This window comes from Lepus europaeus, chromosome X (genome assembly GCF_033115175.1).
Source record: "Lepus europaeus isolate LE1 chromosome X, mLepTim1.pri, whole genome shotgun sequence".
Taxonomy (NCBI): domain Eukaryota; kingdom Metazoa; phylum Chordata; class Mammalia; order Lagomorpha; family Leporidae; genus Lepus; species Lepus europaeus.
The window spans coordinates 101,222,678-101,245,746 of NC_084850.1; the positions used below are offsets into that span (position 1 = coordinate 101,222,678).

The 23,069-nt window shown below is 53.6% G+C and overlaps 1 protein-coding gene and 1 pseudogene across 3 annotated transcripts; both read right to left on the reverse strand.

Moving 5' to 3' along the window:
• Window positions 1-11,938: 11,938 nt before the first annotated feature.
• WDR13 (WD repeat domain 13) lies at window positions 11,939-22,867 on the reverse strand. 3 transcript variants are annotated; one of them, XM_062182991.1, is made up of 10 exons: window positions 22,738-22,867; window positions 22,314-22,393; window positions 21,479-21,719; window positions 20,389-20,498; window positions 20,136-20,266; window positions 19,199-19,506; window positions 18,239-18,419; window positions 18,017-18,158; window positions 16,383-16,501; window positions 11,939-16,086 (listed from the first exon to the last, which is right to left on the reverse strand). In XM_062182991.1, exons 2-10 carry the CDS (start codon window positions 22,352-22,354, stop codon window positions 15,902-15,904), a joined length of 1,458 nt encoding a protein of 485 aa, XP_062038975.1. In that variant the 5' UTR covers window positions 22,355-22,393; window positions 22,738-22,867; the 3' UTR covers window positions 11,939-15,901. The 3 variants fall into 3 exon arrangements, with proteins under 3 accessions (XP_062038975.1, XP_062038974.1, XP_062038976.1); XM_062182990.1 differs by lacking the exon at window positions 22,738-22,867 and adding an exon at window positions 22,528-22,546; XM_062182992.1 differs by lacking the exon at window positions 22,738-22,867 and having other exon boundaries at window positions 21,479-21,685; window positions 22,314-22,521.
• Window positions 17,021-17,144, reverse strand: LOC133753913 (small nucleolar RNA SNORA51; annotated as a pseudogene).
• Window positions 22,868-23,069: the final 202 nt, after the last annotated feature.

Here is a 23,069-nt window from a genome sequence, read left to right on the forward strand (position 1 = left end):
TCTCATGTGAGTGCAGGGGCCCAAGGAGTTGGACCATCTTCTACTGCTTTCCCAGGCCACAGCAGAGAGCTGGATTGGAAGTGGAGCAGCCGGGTCTCAAACTGGTGCCCATGTGGGATGCTGGCAGAAAAAGCAGCAGCTTTACCCACTCTGCCACAACGCTGGCCCCTGTCCCTATTTTTGTTTAATTTTTATCTATTCGGCTGTCACAGTAAGTTAAAGCCTCCTGCTTATTGTGTATTTACAGATATGCAAAGAACCTAGAATGAGATATCAGCCTTGTGATAGTGGTGGATTTTGTTCTTTGCTGCTTGTGCTTGTCTGTTTCCTATAACATACATATTTACTTTTTAAAAAGACATTTATTTAGGGGCTGGCGCCATGGCTCACTTGGTTAATCCTCTGTCTGCAGCGCCGGCATCCCATATGGGCGCCAGGTTCTAGTCCCGGTTGCTCCTCTTCCAGGCCAGCTCTCTGCTGTGGCCCGGGAAGGCAGTGGAGGATGGCCCAAGTGCTTGGGCCCCTGCACCCGCATGGGAGACCAGGAAGAAGCACCTGGCTCCTGGGTTCGGATCGGTGTAGCTCCGGCCGTAGCGGCCATTTGGGGAGTGAACCAACAGAAGGAAGACCTTTCTCTCCCTCTCTCTCTCTCTCTCTCTCTCTCTCTCTCTCTCTCTCACTGTCTCACTCTGTCAAATAAATAAAAGAAAAAAAAATAGATGTCCTGTTCTACCTTGAAAGACCTGTAGGGAAACCTGATCTCACCCTTGCGTGAGGGTTGTGAGGGAGGAGGTCCTAAGTTGTGTTGGCTGGGACAAAGATTTGATGTCCTGTGATTCTTTCCTGCTTACTGCCTTTCCCAGTAGACATATGGTGAACACTGCATATCTAAAAAAATCCTGCTTATATAAAATATATTCCTTCAAATTTCTCCCCTTTAAAAAATAGATTTATTTATTTTATTTGAGGGGTAGAGTTACAGACACTGTGAGAGGGAGAGACAGATAGAGAGGTCTTCCATCCGCTGGTTCACTCCCCAAATGGCTGCAACGGCCAGAGCTGTGCCAATCCAAAGCCAGGAGCAAGGAGCTTCTTCCGGTCTCCCACGTGGGTGCAGGGGCCCAAGGACTTGGGCCATCTTCTACTGCTTTCCCAGACCATAGCAGAGACCTGGATGGGAAGTGGAACAGCTAGGACTGGAACTGGCACCCATATGGCATGCTGGTGTCACAAGCAGCAGCTTAACCCACTGTGCCACAACACTGGCCCATGTGGTGGGGTTTTTATTAAAAAAAAAAAAAAGTTTCAGAGCCAACAGCCAACCCAGCTTGAGCTTCAAACTGTCTTGCTCCAAAACTCATGCACTCAACTGATGTCAAGCAGGTTTCCCTCCCAAACAGAGGCTTTGAGAACCATCACGTAATGTGGGGTTCCTCTATTGGGTAGAGCTCCCTTCTGCTCACACATCAACTCCCGGGCTCACCAGATGTCAACAGGACAGCAGGAAGTCTCTTGATACCCAGGGAAGAGCCAGTGCCTTCTGGATCACAAAAAACCCAATAGAGCCCCCTTCCTCCCAGGGAGCAATGGCAGTGACGCCATTGAGGAGCTTCCGCAGCCTGGCACAGGGGCAGCTGCAAAGAGATAGCACGACACGCCTCCTGCTGTCCCCGGCAAGACTCGCTGGCCAAAGGGGGTCCTTCACTGCTGTGTGGACTCAACTGTGTCTCCCAGAATTCCTAGGAGGAGGCTTCCAACGGGTTGTAGGAATGTAACATAGAGATAAAGTTTGTTTTGCTGTAAAAGATAGTGAAATCCGTATTTTTTCATAATACACATTTGTACAAGTTTTTGAAAAATTTCTCCTAGGCATGTTTTTTAAAAATTTTTATTTGAGTGGCAGAGGGAGAGAGAGAGAGAGAGAGAGAGAGCAAGCAAGCGAGCTGCCATCTGCTGGTTTACTTCTCAGATGCTCACAATGGCTGGGGTGGCTGAAGCCAGGAGTCAGAACTCAATCCAGGTCTCCCATGTGGGTGGTAGGGTGGTAGGAACTCAATTATTTAAGCCAGGACTGCTGCCTCCCAGGGTCTGCATTAGGAGGAAGCTGGAGTCTCAGTAGGAGTGGGGAATTGAACCCAGGTATTCCAGTGTAAGAAGTAGGCATGGTAACTGGTGGGTTAAGTTGTAGGCCAAATACCTTTCTCTCAAAGATTTTTCCACTAGGGCAGGCATTTGGCCTAGCAGTTAAGATGTCAATTAGGGGCTGGTGTTTTTGTGTAGTGGGCAAAGCCGCTGCCTGCGGTGCCAGTATCCCATATGGGTACCTGTTTGAGTCCTGGCTGCTCCACTTCCCATCCAGCTCCCTGCTAATGCTCCTGGGAAAGCAATAGAATATGGCCCAAGTCCTTGGGCCCTTGCACCCACATGGGAGACCCGGAAGAAGCTGCTGGCTCCTGGCTCCTAGCTTCAGATCAGCCCAGCTCCAGCCATTGTGGCCATTTGGGGAGTAAACCAGCAGATGGAACATTCTCTTTCTCCTTCTCTCTCTCTGTAACTCTGCCTTTCAAATAAATAAATGAATCTTTTGTTTTTATTTATTTATTTTTTTTGACAGGCAGAGTGGACAGTGAGAGAGAGAGACAGAGAGAAAGGTCTTCCTTTTTGCCGTTGGTTCACCCTCCAATGGCCGCCGCGGCCGGCGCACTGCGGTTGATCCGAAGGCAGGAGCCAGGTGCTTCTCCTGGTCTCCCATGGGGTGCAGGGCCCAAGCACTTGGGCCATCCTCCACTGCACTCCTGGGCCACAGCAGAGAGCTGGCCTGGAAGAGGGGCAACCGGGACAGAATCCGGAGCCCCGACCGGGACTAGAATCCGGTGTGCCGGCGCCGCTAGGCGGAGGATTAGCCTGTTGAGCCATGGCGCCGGCCAATAAATGAATCTTTTAAAAAATAAAAAAGATCAATTACTATGTCCCATATGAGTTCCTGCGTTTGATGTCCAGTTCCAGCTCCTGACTCCAGCTTCCCACTAATGGAGACTCAGAGACAGCAGTGCTGGCTCAAGTTTGGGTTCGTGCCCCTCATATGAGAGACCTGGATTGTGATTCCAGGTCTAGGCCCCAGCTGATGGTGGCTGTTGCAGGTATTTGAGAAGCAAACCAGAGCTTGTGTATCTCTGTCTCTGTCCCTCTCTCTCTTTCTCCCTCCCTCCCTCCCTCTCAAATAAATAAAAATGAAAGGCCAAGATCTTAGCACCAAAATCAACCTACCTTTTAATTCCATTTGCCATGAACTTCTGGAATTGCCCTGGTGTACAGTTGGGTGCCACGGGTTTTCAATGTCCCCCCACCCCTGGCTCTTCCAGGGCAGGGTCCTATCTTAGTCACCATTGTAGCCCCAGGCCAGGCACAGGGTAGGCTCCCAGGAACCTACCTGCTCGGTCTGTAAGCACGTCAAAGTAAAGCAGCCTACGTACACAAATAATAATAATAAACATATAACCAGCCCAGCTGGAAGACAAACACGTATAATTGTCTGCAAGTTTAATTATGTTTTTAAAATTAATTTTAAGACATAGTTTCATCTTTTTTTCTAAAATGTATTTATTCATATTTGAAAGGCAGAGAGAGAGAGAGAGAGAGATGGGAACAGATAGAGATCTTCCATCTCCTGGTTCACTGCCCCAAGGACTCTGATAATTAGGAGTAGCAGAGCCCCAAGTATTTGAGCCATCACCTGCTGCCCCCCAAGGAGTACATTAGCAAGAAGCTAGAAACAGGAGCAGAGCCAAAACTTGAACCCGGGCACTCTGGTATGGGATACGGGCATCCCAAATGGCGTGTGCCTTATACTTTTAATTATATCAAAGAACTCATAGTTAATGGGAATTACCCAGTAGCTCTTAGGCGAGCTTTTAAAATGATGCACCCCTATAATTTTCACAACTTTTGATGCACAGTAGTCTCACCTTCTCCGGGGTTTTACTCTGTGCAGTTTCAGCTACCTACAGACAATTGCACCTTGAAAGTATTAAATGGAAAGTTCCAGAAATAAACAATTCATACGTTTTTGCACACTGTTTTGAGCAGCATTATGAAATCTTGTACCACCCCACGCCATCTAGCCCAGGATATGAGTCATCCCATTGTCCAGTGTATGCATGCTGCATACACTACCTACCCATTAGTCCCTTCGAGCTGTCTCGGTTATCAGACTGACCATCATGCTATTGCAGTGCTTGGGTTCAGGTAATCCTCATTTTATTTAATAATGGTCCCAAGGCACCAGCATAGTGATGCTGGTGATTTTATTACAGAATAATTTTATAATTGCTCTATCTTATTATTTATGTTGCTATCATAGTTCTGGTGATGAATACTGCCTAATTTATCAATTAAACTTGATTATGCATATACAGGTATAGTGTCTGTGGTTTCAGGAATTCCCTGGAAGGGGGGGGTCTTGGAATTGAACTTCCACAGACAGGCGGAGACTACTGGACAAGTAGTGGCTGTTGACAAGCTTGAATGTGAAGCCCTTCCGCTACAGAAACCCCAACCTGCTGCCCTCTCTCTTCTCTACTTCACCCCACCAATGGATAGGAGGCCTGCATTTATAAAGTTTTCTCGACTACCTGTAACCAGTGGTATTTGTACTAGTTATCTATGGGGTGTTACAGATTAGCCACAAAACTTAGCGAGTGGAAACCGCCAGCATTGATCATCCTGCGTATTCTCTGAGGGCCAGGCATCCGGGAGTGCCTGGTCTGGCCGGTTCTGTAGCAAGCTCTCCCGCGAGGCTGCAGTTGGGATGGACGTTGGGGCTCTGGTCCCACTTGAAGTCTCACTGGCGCATGAGGATCTAAGCTCACTCACATGGCTGTTGGCAGGAGGCTTGGGCTCCTCGCCATGTGGGCCATTCCATAAGAGCTGCTGGATACATCCTCACAGCATGTCACCTGGCTTTCCCCAGGGCAGCTGATCTGAGGCACAAGAAGGAAGCTGCAAAGCCTTTTAAGACCTGGTCTTGGAAGGTGTGTGCTGTCAGTCATTGCCACTGGGTTACAATGGTCAAGGCAGTTCTCAAGGGGCGGGGGATGAATGGAAGGGTACCAAGGAATCTGTGGCCAGATTATAAACCCACATCTCACCATCTCGCAAGCTAACTGTAATGTTATATGGCCTAATGTCCTGAAATGTGAAGCCCCTGCATTCACATAATGTAATAACTAGTTTTGTTTGTAATGGAAAAGGACACTGACCTTACTATGTTTTTTAAGTAAGGCCCAGGTAGCGCAAGTAGGACTCCTGCTCTGGGCCCTGACCCTGCGCTCAGGAGTACCTTCCTCAGAAGCGTCTGGAACCCCCTCTGGTGGCTGGGACTGGCCAGGGTCAGACCCTCTGAGTGAGGTCCCTCAGGTCTGGAGCAGAACCTATTTGAGTCCCAATCCTCGCCTCTCCATTTTGGAGTTTCTCTTTATCTCCCTCTCTTAGCCTCTCCCCTATGTGTGGGGTCCGAGAGCTGTCCGATCATCTCCCAGGACTCCTGCCATCTGGCAAGAGAACTGCTCCTTCTTCTGCCCTGTGCGGTGTTTCTTTCATGAGATTGGCCATCAGGATGATGTCAACATGGTGACTTTGAGTGACTCTTACTCATGTCGTTTACAGGACAAGATCAGGGCATTAGGCCACCAGCTAGCCACTGCTGGTCCTTGGGCTTGAGCTGCACGTGTAGGTCCCTGGATCAGTTCTCATCCATCCAACAGAGGGGCAGCCCAAAGGTGGCGGAGATGGTGGCAGGTGCCTTTCCCCTGCCGTATCTCCTGCCACCAGCACCCAGGATGCCTTAGAATCAATGTCCTGCCTTGGCTCCCATCAACGCAGTGACGTCCTACTGCCCCAGGTCAGGCTGAGGCCATGCTTAATGAGGAGTGGCCGTTCTTTGTCCAAAGGGACTTCTCATTCTGTCCCTGGGCCCCTTGCCTCTCTTCCCCCTTTGGTGGTGTGCAGCATACAGGAGGGTGGCCAAGCTTGCAATAGATCTTATCCTGGGAACACAGGGGTCCTGCGTGAGCAGACATGGGTAGAAGATGTGCTGTTCCACATGCCTGCTAAGGAGCGTCACCCAGTACATGTCGCCAGCACAGAAACTGAGCTCGCGCTCCCATTTCCCAACATGCTCTATGCCTTCTGTGCTTCTTATCCACAGAGCACAGTGACCAATTCTGAAAGTCACTGGCAGCCATTATGCACGGGCAGCCCACGGGGTGATGCGTCACCACTGGTAACCATGTAAACAGCAGTCAATTCGTGCTATGAGAGCCTGCAGAGGGAAGAAGATCTGTGTTTCTCCACGACAGACATCGTGAGAAATAACAGAGTTGCTACCCTCCCTGTGGTGAGAGAGAGGAAGTGAGCCAACACACTGGACAGTGAAGAATATAAATGACAGGTGAACAGGAAGAGATGCGGCCTGCAGACTATGAAGATTCTTCCCGTGTGACCAGGGGCCCTGTGATAGGCAGCCTCTGAGATGGTGCCCACCTTCTGGTGTTGGTGCCTTTGTGTTATTCCCTCCCCCTTGAACGTGGCCTGGATTTGGTGACTCACTTCCTTTTTTTTTTTAAGATTTATTTATCTATTTATTTGAAAGGCAAAGTTACAGAGAGGCTGAGGCAGAGAGAGAGGTCTTCCATCCACTGGTTCACTCCCCAGATGGACTCAACGGCTAGAGCTGGGCCGATCCAGAGCCAGGAGCCTCTTCTGGGTCCTCCACGTGGGTGCAGGGGCCCAAGCACTTGGACCGAGTTCTGCTACTTTCCCAGGTGCATTAGCAGGGAGCTGGATCACAAGTAGAGCAGCCAGGTCTTGAACCGGAGCCCATATGGAATGGAGGCACTGCAGGCAGCAGCTTTACCAACTACATCACAGTGGCAGCCCCATGTGACTCACTTCTAACAAACAGAATATGGCAGAACCAAGGAGCTGAGACGGGTGAGGTTAGTTTATAAAAGACTACAGCCTCCAACTCTTCGCTTGCTGTCTCTCTCCCTGCCTCCTTCTCACATGGGATCCCAGCCATCCTGTGGGGATGGCCACGTGAAATAAAGAGGCGCTGGAGTTGAGAGGCCACACGGAGCAGAGCGGGCTCCCTACAGTCCAGAGTGACACCATGCGCCAGCCGGTGAGCGAAGCCTTCTTGGAAACGGGCCCCGCAGCCCCATTCAAGCCTTCAGATGTTCACAACCGCAGATCCAAGCTCCTGAGAGAGCCGGAGCCACAACCATGGAGCTAAGTGGCACCCGCATTCCAGACCAGTAGAAACCGCGAGACAATAAATGCTTATGCTTTTTTCCCCTAAAGATTTGTTTCATTTATTTGAAAGGCAGAGTTAGAGAGAGGGAGAGAGGGAGAGGGAGAGGGACAGGGAGAGGGAGAGGGAGAGGGAGAGGGAGAGGGTGGGGGAGAGAGAGAGAGAGAGATCTTCATTCCACTAGTTCACTCCCTAAATGGCTGCAACAGCCAGAGCTGAGCCAATCCGAAGCCCAGAGCCAGGAGCCTCTTCCAGGTCTCCCATGTGGGTGCAGGGGCCCAAGGACCTGGGCCATCTTCTACTGCTTTCCCAGGCCACAACAGAGAGCTGGATCGGAAGTGGAACAGCTGGGACTCGAACTGGGGCCCCTATGGGATGCTGGCGCCACAGGCAGAGGCTTAACTTTCTACACCACAGCGCCGGCCCCAAATAACGGATCTTACGACTGATAATCCTATATGGCTGTTGTCTGATATCATCAAGCAAAGTACCGCCAGGATTCTGACAATAACACGAGGACACTTTAAAAAGTTCATGGAAAACCGAGTTTTAAAATAGGTTTATTTTGATGCAAAGAAAACCTTGAAAGCCATCCATATGGGGGAGTTTTGGGCTGGCCCAGCCCCTGGGTGTTGCAGGTATTTGGGGAGTGAACCAAAACAAAAATGTAACAAAGGATGGAAGGGCAGGCTGGCATGGCCTCCAGTGCCCATTTGCCCTATGTGACCCGTGCGAGAAGCAGGGACATAGGCACTAAAGATTTCTGTTCCTGTTCGCTGCTGCTGCCATAGCCCTCCTAAAACTCCACACTTAAGCTCTTCATACTGCTGCTCGGAGGCCACACTGCTTCCCTCCTTCCCTCCTTCCCGTCACTGTATGGACCCAGCTCCTTATGTCCTTAGCCTCCACACCCAGTCCCCATCTGTCCGCATGTGCAGTGAGGCCCTGGCCCTCCTTGGGGGTCCCAGTCGCGACAAGCAAGCCAGGGGTGACCTGGGCTCTGAGTCATTGGCTGGATTGTTGGGGTCAGATGGCAGAGGCTTTGTCTGTTCTGTTCACTGTGTAGAGCCCGACTCGTGTAGAGACTTCCTCGGTGAGTCCAAAGTGTGTTTCCTCTCCATCCCTCAGCGGGCGCAGAGTCGGGGAAGTGACCGACTCAGGGCCACGTGGCAGAATAATGGGGGAGAACCAGGATTTTGCCTGGGTCCCCAACTGCTTACTCAGGGGCTACCCATCTTTTTCCCCCACAGCCTCTCTCCCATGCGTTTCCCGGCGGCTGTAGATAAGCGCATGCGCCACCCAGACCCCCTTGGAAGGAAGGACTCACTGCGCAGCCGCAGGGAGAGTGACAGGCGGGCAGCATTCAGCTGGCAGCTCCGATGGCTCCAGCTGCAAAGAGCCATCGCCATGAGGCCATGCCCTTCCCAGGCCCACCCTTCCCTCCCAGCCACCCCCACCCCAATGCTTCCAGCGGGCTCTCTGTAGCGTGGCCTGCAGGGCAGCTCAGCCCTCCCTCTGCTGGATCCCACCTCCTCCCCTTCCCCTTCACAGGAACTGATTCCTAATAGACATCTTGTAACCCCAACTCCTCGTGACACTGGCTGTCCAGCAAAGGCTCAATGCAATGCCCTAGTGAAACCAGAGACCCTCACGCTGCATCCACCAGGAAATTGTCAGTTTGGGGAAAGAGAGGAGTGGAATGGCCACCTTGCGTATCAGCTGAATGGAGATACTTAAGGAGCTGGAAGAGTCAGTAGACTCACCTGAGACAGAGGACCGTAGCACAAAGGAAAAAGGTGCAGGGAGTAACCATGGAAACGTTACTGACCCTCGGTTCTGTAAAACTCAGCTCAACATAACCAAGCAGGTGAGAGAGGGCAAGAAAGCCCGGGACTGGCTTTTTATTCAGAACACATTTCCATTCAGTTCCGAGAGAATCAAAAAGCTCGAGAGAGTAGCAGATGGGATTGCGTGTTTCCAGATCTGGGAAGCCACTCTGCACAGTACTCCTGAAACATGTGGCACATGGTGTGGCTGGAGAATCGTGCAACCATTTGTTTTTTTTAAGATAGATTTATTTGTTTGAAAGTCAGAGTTACACACAGAGAGAGGAGAGGCAGGGCGGGGGCTGTCCTTCCATCTGCTGGTTCACTCCTCAGTTGGCCTCAATGGCCGGAGCTGCGCAGATCTGAAGCCAGGAGCCAGCAGCCTCTTCCGGGTCTCCCACATGGGTGCAGGGGCCCAAGGACCCGGGCCATCTTCCACTGCTTTCCCAGGCCATCTTCCACTGCTTTCCCAGGCCACAGCAGAGAGCCAGATCGGAAGTGGAGCAGCCAGGACCTGAACTGGTGCCCACGTGGGATGCCAGCACTGCAGGCGGCGGCTTTTACCCGCTACACCACAGCGCCAGGCCCACCAGTTATTTTAACTTAAGAAAAAAACTCAGCAATAAAGAATTGGGCATCGTGGTATTTCACACCTGAATGAATCATCTCTCAGATGCAGGAATGAATACAGGTTGAGAATCCCTTATCTGAAATGTTGGGGACCAGAAGTTTTTTGGATTTCAGATCTTTTTCAAATTTTGGAATATTTGCATACACATAAGATATTTTGTGAATGGGACCTAAGTCTAAACATCAAATTCATTTGTTTCATATACACTTTATACACATAGCCTGAGGGTAATTTCATGCATTTTTTTTCCCCAATTTTCAGAGCCAGAGAAACAGCTCTCACTTGCTGGTTCAGTCCTCAGATGCCTGCAATGGCTGGGGCTGGGCCAGGTCTAGGCCAGGAGCTGGGAACTCCCGCCCCTATTGGAAGTTAACAGAAATCTCCACTCACTGTCAGACACGGGGTCAATGACAGAGGAACAAGGTAGAGAGGTCTGGATTTCAGGTCATGGGAGACAGGTAGCAGCAGTGGAACAGCTAAGACTTGAGGGGGGCGGCGCTGTGGCATAGCAGGTAAACCCGCTGCCTGCAGTGCCAGCATCCCATATGGGGGCCGGTTCGGGTCCTGGCTGCTCCACTTCCCATCCAGCTCTCTGCTGTGGCCTGGGAAAGCAGTGGAAGATGGCCCAAGTCCTTAGCCCCTGCACCCACATGGGAGACCAGGATGAGGCTCCTGGCTCCTGGCTTCAGATCAGTGCAGCTCTGGCCATTGCAGCCAACTGGGGAGTGTACCAATGGATGGAAGACCTCTCTCTCTCTCTCTCTCTCTCTCTCTCTCTCTCTCTCTCTCTCTCTTTGCTTCTCCTTCTCTATGTAACTCTTTCAAATAAATAAATAACTCTTAAAATAAAAAGACTGGGGATGAGGAGCCTGTCATGTCAGCTCAAATGGGGTCGTGATGGAGTCAAAGCTACCAGTCTGGATTCAAGTTCAGACCACTGATATCTTGAAGGTTCTAAGGCTTAAAGAGCAGAACACCAGTGATGGTGGGCTTTTTTTCCCTTGAGAACAAGTTTTATTATGAATTGAGTAAGCACCTAAGAAAACAAACAATGGAGTTGGGCACTTAGGCATAACTAAAACTTATGAGACATATGAATATCCTCCACTTAATACACTAAAATGAAGATAGTGGGCTATTAACCAGAGGTCCAGATTGAAGGTTAGACCAAAGGATAGTCAACAAAATTTCAGTCCCAAATGAGACCAGAGGGGTCAGGTCAGAATGGAAGAGATCATAGAATAGTTAATAGATACCTAGGTCTGAGGCCGACCCAGATGGAATTGATGCTACAAGTGTGAACAAGTGTCCAAGACTCAAGGTCATATCAGAGGAGCAGTTATAAAGGAACAGTAAATAGAGGCCAGGGTTTTTTTGGAAGATCAGAGGGTTATGAACAGTGTAACAATTTATTGAGGTCAGGCCAGAGGAGCAATTGAGTATGGGAAAGTTAACAGAGGCTCAAGTTCAATTTTCAGATTTGAGGAGCATTGACAGTGAATTAACTTGAGACCTGGATTCAAGTGTCTGGCAGAGTTGCTGGTGGTGGAATCAGAGAGTCTTGGGTTGGAGTTTAGAATACAAAGATGTGCATGAAAGAGTTAAGAAGACTGAAGTTCCAAGTAAAACTAGAGATCTTGATTGTGGAGGCATTAGTAGAGGAGCAAGTATGAGAGTATACCAGATGGACAGTGAGGGTGATGGTGTAAAGTGCCTGGGTTTGAGGTCATGTTAGATATAGTGTTGGTGGAGGAAATGTTGAGATGCTCGGATTTGAGTTCAGCCTAAAAAGACAGTGATGGCGTGGGCCTTAGCCTGGCAACCAGGGTGCCAGTTCAGATGCCCACATCCCACAGCAGAGTACCTAGGTTTGATACCTGGCTCTGGCTCTGGCTCCTGACTCCAGCTTCCTGCTACTGCAAACCCTGGGAGTCAGTAGTGATGACTCAAGTGGTTGGGTAACAAAGACCCAGTTTCAGGTTCAGACCAGTGAGGCTCTTGATGATGAAGTAGTTAACAAACACACAGGCAGACAAAGGGCATGGAACCCTTAATGGAGGCAAGACTAGAGTGGCACTGATGAATCACCAGTGGTTACAGAGCTCCAGATCTGATTTCAGACCAGAGGCACAGTGACCGATGATGGACAAGTTAACAGAGGCTCAAGCTTGATAACATTATTTTTTATTCTTTATTTGCTCATCTTTTATTTCTTCTTAGGTCGTAAGTCAAGAAAAGTGTCACCAAGATGAATTTAAAATAGAATATCACTCTGCCACCTCAACATTTCACAAGAAGGAAACCCCCAAAATCATGCACAACAATATTCATGACCAATCATCTCGAATCAGACTCAATAAAGGACATGAAGAGTGTGACAAAACAAAGAAAGTGTTAGGAGAAAAATGAGGTTCCCCGCCCCCGCCCCCCAAATTATCTTGCCATCTGTATACCATGGTTGAAACTGAGTATCCATTTGGTGTTCATACTGTTAGGGTTTAAATGTGTCCTCCGAAGTTCATGTGCTGTTAAGTGTGATCCCCATTGTTAACAGTATTAAGAGATGGGGTCTTTAAGAGGTAATTAGGTTGAGGGGCTCCACCCTCATGAGCGGATTAATGCCATCATCACAGGGGAGTGGGTTCCTGATAAAAGGATCAGTTGCCCCCTCTTCCTGCACTCTTGGCTTCTCCTCTCTCATGCTCTCTTGCTATGTGAAGCCTCCCACCATGTTATGATGCAACAGGAAGGCCCTCACCAGGTGCAACTTCGTCTAGGACTTCCCAGCCTCCAGAACCATGAGCCAAACAAACCTCTATTGTTTAAGAGTTAACACAGCAAACCTCAACCGCTATCCTTGGAAAGGCTTGCGTCAAGGTCGGCTCTTGGCTGGCGACTGGGAAACTTATATTTCAGAAGGGTTCCTGTGATGCCCAAATAATGAGTGTTCACTGTGCCTAAACTGTACAAACAATGTCATTCGTGATGAATTCCTGCTTTCCTTCTGGGAGTCTGGAACTTGGGGACGTGCCAGGCAGGGGCTGTCTACGTGACCGGTTCCCAGTAAAATCCCTGGGCACTGAATCTGATGAGCTTTCCTAGTTGGCAACATTTTGCATGCATTGTCAAAACCCATTATGGTCCACTGGGAGAGGACCCTAAGAAACGTGTGCCTGGCCTCCCCTGAACATGGTCCCATGCACCATTTCTCTTTGCTGATTTTGCTCTGTATCTTTCTGTTATAATAAATCATAGCCATGAACACAACCATATGCTAAGTCTTTTGACTCCCAGCAAATCAGCCTGAGGCTGGTTTGGGGGACTGTAATACATGCATACATGATTGTGATCATAAAAACAATCCAGCTCACTGATAGCCCTATCTCGTCCCCATTTACCCTGGGTCTGGCAGATGGAAGTCAAAGTTAGAAATACTTTTGGCTACAAGTAACCAGACTATCAAATAACAGTACATTAGAGAAAGAGATTCTTTCTTTCCCCCCAGCCAAACTGCAGGAGTTAGTTCAGCGGCTTAATCATGTTAGAGCAGATTGGAGTCTCTATGACTCTGGGGAATGCCCCCCCCCCCGGTGGTCACAAGATGTTAGTCAGACATAGTACCAGCACATGGGAGCTGGAGGGGAGTAGCTGGAGCAAGACCCTCGGGCATTTTGGTAACTGACATTTTCTGGTGACTCGAGCCATTGACAAGGGAATTCTGTTAATCCCCATCAATACCCAAGCATCCTCTCCTCACTAAGGTCTTTCTTCAAATATGAGGGTATTTTAAAAAGCTCATGGAAAATGGAAATCAAAGGTAAGTTTGGGACTGACATTGTTGCACAATGGGTCAAGCTGCTGCTTGGCTGCTTGCAATGCCAACATCCCGTATTGGAGCACTGATCGGAGTCCCTTTCTGCTCCATTTCCAATCCTGCTAATGTGCCTTGGGAGGCAGTAGAGGATGGTCCAAGTGCTTGGGACCCTGCCAGCCATGTGGGAGACCAGGATGGAGTTACTGGCTCTTGGTTTTGGCCTGGCCCAGCCCTGGCTGTTGTGATCATTTGGGGAATGAACCAGCAGGCTGATCTATCTGTCTTTGTCTCTCCCTCTCTGTGTTTCTCTGCCTTTCAAATAAATAAATAATAAATAAATAAAAAGACAAGTTTCTTCTGGTGCAAAAACATTTTGAATGTCTATGCATAGGACCGGCGCTGTGGCGCTGTAGGCTAAGCTTCTGCCTGTGGCGCTGGCATCCCACATGGGGGCTGGTTCACGTCCCAGCTGCTCCTCTTCCAATCCAGCTCTCTGCTTATGGCCTGGGAAAGCAGTGGAAGATGATCCAAGTGCTTGGGCCCCTGCACCCACATGGGAGACCTGGAAGAAGCTCCTGGCTCTAGATCAGCCTATCTCCTGCCACTGTGGCATTTAGAGAGTGAACCAGTGGGTGGAAGACCTAGGTCTCTGTCTCTCCCTCTGTCTGGAACTCTGCCTCTCAAATAAATAAATAAAATCTTGAAAATAAAGAAATCTATGCATAGTTTTTTTTTTCATTAAAAAGCTTATGGAAAACACCATTATGGAGGAAGTATGCATGACTTTCAGAACATTTGTGCACAAAATAAACTTGCTTTTGAATTCCAGTTTCCATGAACTTTTTGAAGTCCCCTTGTACTGAACATCACTTTTTGATCTGAGTTGTTCCAGGGCTGGAGTGTGGGCCCTGGGTGGGCACAGGAGGAGATGAGGATGGAAAGCTTCCTCATCGCCTGTACCCCATAGAGGGAGCCCCTAGTCCACCTTGGGGGTACGTGGTTGTCCCTGTACCAGCTTCGAGCTCCAAATACTCAACACCTCTGTGCTCTGCTTGTGGACAACAGTGCACGGACGGGTGTGGTCCATGGGGCCTTGGCGGGGGCTGTGATGGGGGGGACACCTAGGCGCCTGAGCAGACTCCTGTAGCCTCTGACAAGGAAGCCCCTGGGGCAGAACCAAGCACAGCCCACCCAACTGGTCTGCCACCACCACCTTGGTGCCGGTCCCCATCCCTGCTCAACAGTGGTCTCTTCGCTGGCCCCTGCTCCCACCCTTGCCCCTGTGGCCTGTCATCCCCACAGCAGCTAGAGGGAGCCTGTTAGGACCCAGCCAGGTCCAGTCCTGTCCCTCCTCTGGTCAAAGCCTCCCAGTGAAGGCTCCTTTACTCAGGAAAAAAAAAAGGCAAAGTCCTCCTGTGGGTCCTCAAAGCCCCATCGCATGTGGTCCGACCTCACCTACCATCACACTCTGCCCTGCGGGCACACTCCAGCCTCAGTGCCTCTGTGCTGGCTCTATCCTGTCTAGAACATTCTCCCCCCACACCCTGTGGCTGCCTCTCCCCTCATGCAGGTCTCTTTACATGTCACCCTGTCACCAAAAAAAGCCAAACCCCCTGCACCCATTTCCTGCCCCTACCCTTTTTTTTCTCGCCCCATGCACCTTGTGCTGACCTGCTCCCCACAGAGGCGCCTGCCCTGCGGAGGGCTTACCGCTGACAACAGCCTAGAACTGCATTTTATCCCCCTAACCTACTGCACCTCATGGCTTAGCCAAGCCGATGTGAACTGCGCTCAGAGCACTTCCTTAACCTACAGATGGGCAAAGCCCGCTAACGCCACCTACTTGACGCAAAAGCGCTGAGAATCTCGGGTGATTTGTCAAATGCTGTACTGGACAGGACGAACAGAACGGCTGTATGGGTACGCTTTCACACCGTCGCCGTGTCCAGACACTGGCGAGCCTCACAGGGATGCCTGCCTTCTTGGCTACCGCCCACTGGTCTCCACTGGGATGCACACCGCACTGTATGGCCGGCAGCTCGAGCGGCTCCTGGCTCCGAGTCGGTGCTCAGTAGCCTCTGCTGAATGCGTGGCTGGGTCAAGCTCTGTGACACGGCCAACACTAACAGTGCTTGTTGGATGGGTGAACACATCACTGTGGGGAAGGCATGGATGAGAAAATGAACCCCCAGGACAGCCCCCTGGCCCACCCGGAAGCTGGGCCTCACCCGCCAGCACAGACACTTTATTTACAACACGAGGCTGGTGAGGGCTGGGGTGGGGGTGGGGGTGGGGAGACAGCGGCAGGGCCAGCAGGGCCCCTACTTCTGCTCCCGTCTCCAGACGATGACCATGCCCCTGGCGTCACTGGAAGCCAGCAGGCTCTCGTCGCAGTTGAAGCTGACGTCGAGCACGGGCGCGCTGTGGCCCTGGAGCTTGTTGACGGCGGCCTTGGCCGCCCGCTCCACGTCAAAGAAGTGCACGCACATGTCCTCACTGCCCGTCACTGTGCGGGTGAGAGGGAGAGGCCATCAGGAGGCGGCTGGGGGCGCCCTGGGTGCCGAGTCCCTGAGGCGGCTGACGTGGGAGGCCCCAGCACGGCCCTGTGGAAGCCTGAGCCGCGTGGGCTGGATGCGAGGTCACCCCCCCTCCCCGGGCCAGGCTGGGGCTCTCACGCCTCCGGGAGGTTTCTGAGGCTGCTGTGAGGCCCAGGAAGTCAGGGCTTCGGGGTGTCACGGCCTCAGAGCAAGGTTGCCCCCACCCCGCAGCAGCCCAGACCCCCCTGCCCCACTGGGGACTCACCCACGCAGGCTCCCTGGCGGAAGGACATGAGGGGGCAGAAGATACTGCGCACGGGGTGGGAGCTCTGCTCGATGGGGAAGCTCCTCTTCAGCTGCAGGGTCCCCTCGTTGTCCACCACCCTGAGGGAGGCCCAGGGCGCAGCCTCAGCCGCAGAAGCCCCCCACCCCCACCCCCAGCCCCGCAGTGAGCCAGGCCACGCCCCCACCCCTGCGGGGAGCCATGTGGGCATCCTGCGTGAGTGATGGCTCAGAAGGTGTGCCTGTTGCCACACACGCGAGCCCCAGCGGTGTCCAGCACTGGTTTCCTTCTTCTGCAGGGGGCTCTCAGGGATCCCGGGGTGAGGGGAGGAGCTGACACAGCACTGCACGGGCACACGGAGGAGGGCGGACGAGGACGGCTGACCCGGGGTTTCCCTGAGCCTGTTTCTGTAAAACAGCGCCCCTCCCTCAACAGCTAACGGAGTTGTGCGTGTGCGTGTGCATGACAAGGGCGGGAGGGCAGAGAACAGTGACGGGAAACGGACACGTGCACTGTCACCCTGTTTCTCTGCCGAGGGAGGGAGGGAGGAGGGAGGGAGGGCAGGGCGAGGGTGGGGGTGGGGGAGCAAGAACTTAAAATTATAAATATTTTTTTCTTCCCCATGCCCCCCCATTCACAGTAGAGACCAAGCGCAAGGCCTGAGCTGGGGTGCGCACCGGGAAGGTCTACTCTGCCTCCTCTTGCTACACGGTGTGAGGACACGGCCAGTGATCCAGCCAGGCCAAATGGCTGTGGGGAATTCTAGGGAACTTCCCGCCCCAGAATTTGCTGGCCTGGAGGGCAGCCCGCCTGTGGCTTTGTGAAGCCGTATCACGTTATGCCAGTGTGTGGCCCGGGGGCTACACGGGCAGGTGTGAGTTCTGAGAGTGAGCCATGCCAAGGAAGGAAGGAAGGGAGGGAGGGAGGGAGGGAGGGAGGGAGGAAAAAGGCCTGTGCTGGAAGGGGGTTCTTCCCTAGTTTGTGCTCAGCTGGCTTAATTGTAATGGGAGCTAATACGAGTCTCTACTGGGGCTGGTGCTGGGGCACAGGGGGTTAACTCCCTGGCTTGAAGCACCGGCATCCCATATGGGCGCCAGTTCAAGTCCTGACTGCTCTTCTTTCAATCCAGCTCTCTGCTATGGCCTGGGAAAGCAGTGGAAGACGGCCCAAGTCCTTGGGCCCCTGTACCCACATGGGAGACCCGGAAGAAGCTCCTGGTTCTTGACTTCTGATCGGCTCAGCTCTGGCCATTGCAGCCATTTTGGGAGAGAACCAGTGGATGGAAGACGTCTCTCTACCTCTCTCTGTAATTCTTTCAAATAAGTTAAAACAAATCTTTTTTTTTTAAGGGTCTCTGCTATTGGTTGGAGTGAGGATTAAATAAGGTGATGTGCAGGAAGTGTCTGGAAAATGGCCTGTCCGCAGCAATTGCCATACAGGTGCTTGCTACTGCTTATTAGTATGACTCCTACTGACGTTACCATTGTTGTCATCGTGTTCATCGGAGACCAGACCCCCAGCCTCAGCGAAACACATCTGACGGAGGAGGCCGGCTCTCGTCCCCATGTGATGGAGGCGGCGGGGCCTGTATCCCTGGGTGGCTGCTGGGGACGCACCTGTAGAGCAGCAGCTTGTTGAGGCAAGCGTTGATGAGCAGCGAGGGGTCCCGGGCCTCGCGGCTGACCCAGGAGCGGGCGGAGATGCTGGTCACGGGACTGCCTTCATGCACCACCAGACGCTTGGCCTTGGTCAGCTTCCCTACAGCAGCGGAGGAAGGGAAGGCAAAGGTCGGGGCCCCGGCTGCGCTGCGCCAAGACGCAGGCCCACTGCCCGCCTACCTGTGGCCATGTCGAAGAGGAAAGAGAAGACGCTGCCGCGGTCATCGCCCGCCCAGAGCAGCCGGCCAGGGGCATCGAAGGAGAGGGCAAGGACGCGGCCTGTCAGCTTGCTGGAGCCACCCTTCACTTTCTTGCCCGTGGAGATGTTCACGACGTGCACGTTGTGCTTGGCGTTCCCCACCTGTGGGTGCGGCGCACATTCCATCATGCTGCTCTCACGCCAGTCCCTCCCTGAGTCTGACCACAGCCGCGCTACAGCTGATTGGGCCTGGCTGGTCCCTACTCGAGTTCAATCACAGTGGGCATGTGGCAGGTAGAACAGAAAGGGACCCAGGCATTCACGCCTCCCTCGGGCCAGCCCTGCAGCAGCCTGCCCACCATAGGACAGCTGCTCCTGTCACAGAGGGGCCTCACAGCCAGCATGCTGCCCCTTGCTCAGTCGCCCGCAGTCTGAGAGGCACGCACCCCCCTGTCCCCCACAAGGCCTCTAGCTTTTCCCTGCACAGGGCCCTGTGAACAGCCGCTCGCCCGTGCCCAGTCCCCTGTGCTTCACCACCCCCACCTCAGGTGATGGCAGACTGCATTTCCCTTCCCCGCCCTCTGACCCATCTGTCCTGGAGTCGGACCACGCTGGGACTGCATGACGTGTCCGCCTCTGTGTCCTGCTCCCCAGCACAAGTGCCTGCAGCTGGAAAACTGTAGGGCTGCAACCACTGGGACCAAAGGGGTCCCTGCGCCACGCCCCTTCCCACCAATCCCTGCTCCCTCCCCGAGCCATGCCCAGCAAAGCCATCCCACGCTGACAACTGCTCTCCCCTCCCCCCAACCTCTGGCCTGTTCCCTTTAAATCTGGCCACAGCAGGCCTTCTGTGACAGGCATGCGGGGGTCCTAGACTCCCCAGGCCATCCCCCCCGTAAGACTCCAATGCCCTGGGGTGAGTGGGTGCCCTGGAGCCTGACCACAGTGAGGTTGTTGTTGACGGGCTGGAAGGTGCAGCAGAGCAGTTCGGCGCCATCGGGGTCAGGGATTTCCCGGATGCAGCGGCCATCCTCAGAGGCCCAGATGCGCATGGTGGCATCGAGTGAGGTGGACACAAGGATGTCATTGGAGAGGGACCAGGCAAAGTCGGAGACGCCGCGGGTGTGGCCCCGCAGCACGCGGAGCACGGTGGGTGGGGCGGGTACCAGCTGGCACAGGGAGATGCTGCCGTCCAGTGAGCAGCAGGCTAGGCGGTGTCGGTCGTCATTGGCGAAGCGCACCCTGGGGACTGCAATGGCAACGAGCAGTTGTGGCGGTCAGCGCACTCACTGGGCACTTTTCAATTCTACAATGCCCTGGGTGTGCAATGGGGTGGGGGAGCGGGCCTGGGATCCTACTGCGCAAGCGCAGTGGCCTCAGCACGGGGCTTTCCTTGGCTGACAAAGGGAGCTGTAGCTGCAGAGGGCCCTCTACCGAAAGCTCCCCGATCTTAGCAGGAGCTCCCTCACAGATTGACAAAGTCAGCAAAGGCTGTAGACTCCTCCGGGTCTCTCCCATGGGTGCAGGGGCCCAAGGACTTGGGCCATCTTCTACTGCTTTCCCAGGCCATAGCAGAGAGCTGGATCGGAAGTGGGGCAGCCGGGACTCGAACCCACACCCATAGGGAATGCTGGCTGCAAAGTACTCTTCAAGCTCCCCAGGCCCTTTACGGCACACAGAATACTGAGGCCCGGGAGGCCACTTTGCTGGGTGGGGTGGGGTGCTGAAGAAGGCTCTACAGATGGTAAATTCCTGCCTCTGTGGAGGGGGCGCCGGGGGTCTTGCATTCTGGATAAGGATGCCTTGAGTGGCTGTCACAGTTTGGGCAGCTGCCTAGTGATGCCCTGCCTCCACCCCCACCCCCCCCCCCCGGCTTACCTGCCTCATCCACATGCTGGTCAAAAACATGGTACATGCCAGCAAAGGCATAGTTCTCGCTCAGGGACGTGTCCCCGGCCATGGCCCGACTCGCCTCTGCCGCTGACGTGGGCACCACACTGCCGGGGGGCCTGGGCCCCAATAGGAAGTAGAAAGTGACGGGAGGGAAGTGTAAATGTTCAGCCTGCTATTGCCCCAAGGCGACCCCTCCCCGGCCCCAACCCCCCAGCCCCTGGCTGCCTCTGGTGCCTACCTGTCCTCATAGACAGCGCGGTTCATCTGTGCTTGTAGCTGGTAGGAGCCCCGGCTGACAGAGCGGCGGTGCCCACGGGCCCCTAGGGCCCGAGGGTCGTCCTCAAAGTCCTGTAAAGGGAGGGGGCGGGGCAGGCTCGGCTCAAACAGCCAGGGAACCTCGGAGGTCGGGAGCCCTCGAACTATAACCACAGCCCGATCCCTTCTCGCCGCAGGGCCCGGCCGCCACCATCACTGCCCGCCTGCACTCCTGCACAGCCTCCTTGGCTCCTTTTCCAGCTTCTGCCCTGTCCTTGCGCGGCAGCTACTCAACGTGTGTACTCTGAACACAGAACAGACATGCTCTCCCCGGAAAAGCACTCGCCTCTGTCTCTCACCTCCTGCGAATCTCACTCTGTTACCTCCGCAGAGCCACCTTCCCTCATCACCCCACCAAAAAATACTTCCCTTCCGACTCCTATACCATTCTTTCTAATCTCCCAAGTCCACTTTATTTTTCTATCTTAGCATGTCTCACTGCTAGCCACGATAGCTCAGCTGGCTTGCAATATGCTTATTGACCTGTTTATCTTATTTATTGCCCGTTTATCATATTTACCATCTGTTTACTGGCTAACTGGGTATGCTCTTTCTGTCTTGTGCCGATGCTAAGAGACTGGAACAGTGCATTGTACATCACAGGTGCTTTGCCAAAAGACCCTGGAGTGGGTGGGGGCAGCATTGTAGTGCAATGGTCTAACCTGCCACCTGCAACACTGCCATCCCGTATAAGTACCAGTCTGCAGCCTGGCTGCTCCCTTTCTGATGCACCTCCCTGCTAATGCACCTGAGAAAGCAGCAAAAGATGGTCCCTGCCACACACCTGGGAGACCAGGATGAAATTCCAGGCTCCTGGCTTCAGCCTAGCCCAGCCCTAGCTGTCCTGGGCATTTGGGGAGTAAACCAGTGGATAGATCTCTCTCTCTCTCTCTCTCTCTCTCTCTCTGCCCCTCTCTATGCCTGTCAAATAAATAAAAGGAATCTTTACAAAGTCCACGAGTGGGATGGGATGCATGTGGGACCCACGGCAGGTAATGTGTCCAAGAGCTCACCTCCATGCGGTCAAGGGTAGTGCGGCTGCTGCGGACGATGCTGTTGCTATAAGCACGAGCACTGCCTGGCTCGGAGAGGGGTCCGTAGCGTTGGCCCAACAGCTGTCCCCTCAGCCTCAGGTACTGCCTGCGCAGTGCTGGGGGGTGCCCAGCCTTGGCATTCTCCCGAAGCAGCTGGCTGCGCCGGCGGATATACTGGGTCCGAAACTGTGGAAACGTTGGTGTGCGGTACGCGTTGTACCTGTGAGGTCAGGTGGCAGGGTGGACAGCAGGCACAGGTCACAGGGACTTGATCAGTTAAAGGGACAGGGGAGGAAAATGAGGCGTGACTGGGGTCAGGGTGGCAGGAGTGATCAGCAGCGGTGATACAAGCTAGTCTATGGCACTAATAGTGGGCACGGTGAAGTTAATACAGGGTCGATCCCCACTGGGGCCACTAGGGGGCGACTGAGTCAGGGGACACAGGACCAGTATGCAGAGACAAGTCAGGCTGACAGGACAATGGGGGTTAGTGGCGGCTGGTGGTGAAGTCAGCCTGGGTCGTGCTGGTACAAGAGAACTCTGCAAGGGAATGATGTCTCAGCCTGAGTTCCATCCTCCCCTCCCAAAGGCAGCCGCTTTGCCCATGCCCACTTCTGAGCGCACTTTCCCAGCATGCTCTTCGAACCCTCTCCAGCCACCTCCGGGCGTGCCCCACACCCTGCTACTGCGCAAGCTCACCTCCGGCATGCCCACGCAGCCGCATAAGGCAAGTTCTCCGCCCAGCCTCACTTATCGCCATTGCGCATGCACCACAGTAAGTTCCGCTCCCATGGGCTCCGACCCCACGCCTCACCTCGCGTCCACTGCTAAGACTTGCTGCCACACCGCGGCCATTCCCCGGCCTCCTCCTCTGGCGTGTCCGCCCGCGGGAGCCTGCAGGACAAATGTCTGGAATGTCAGCGTCCCAAGCGAAGAGATCTAGTTCTGCCCCTTCCGCCAAGCGAGCGTTGCCATAGAAACCGGGGCCCTTCACGCTGGGAGGTCGCGAAATCCCACCCGGCTGTTACCATGGTCATCACCCCAGCACTGCCCTTCCCAGGGAGCGCCGGGGTGACTCACAGCCGCGATTCAGACCTGACCCCGCCCCTCCCGGTCGCCATAGCAACGCCCCTCCCCCGCCTAGCAATGCTTGCTTGACAGCTCCCAGTCATCTTGCCCCCGCCGCCCTCCGCCTTCCCTTCTCGGGTCCAAGAGAATAGCCCAGGATCGAGGACCACCTCCGGGGCTGCCTCCGGCTCTTGAGGCCCCCCGGGGCGGCCTTGAGACCACTGTCACCCGTTCCTTCTGTCTCTCGTCTCCCTTTCTCAGGCTCCAGGCAAGATGGCCGCCTGCTATCAGAAAGAGCTGCCGAGCACAGAGCTAATCGATGGGAACCCTTTGCAGGGCGTGGGAGTCTCGCACGCGCACTGAGGGACGGTAGCTTAGGCACAAGGACTGAGACTCCACCCCTTGGGCTCTAAGCTCTCCGGAATGGCACTTTTTGTGTGAGTATACCCAAGGATAATGTCCGGGACGAGGGTACAGCGACAGGGGTGAGTCAGTTAATTAC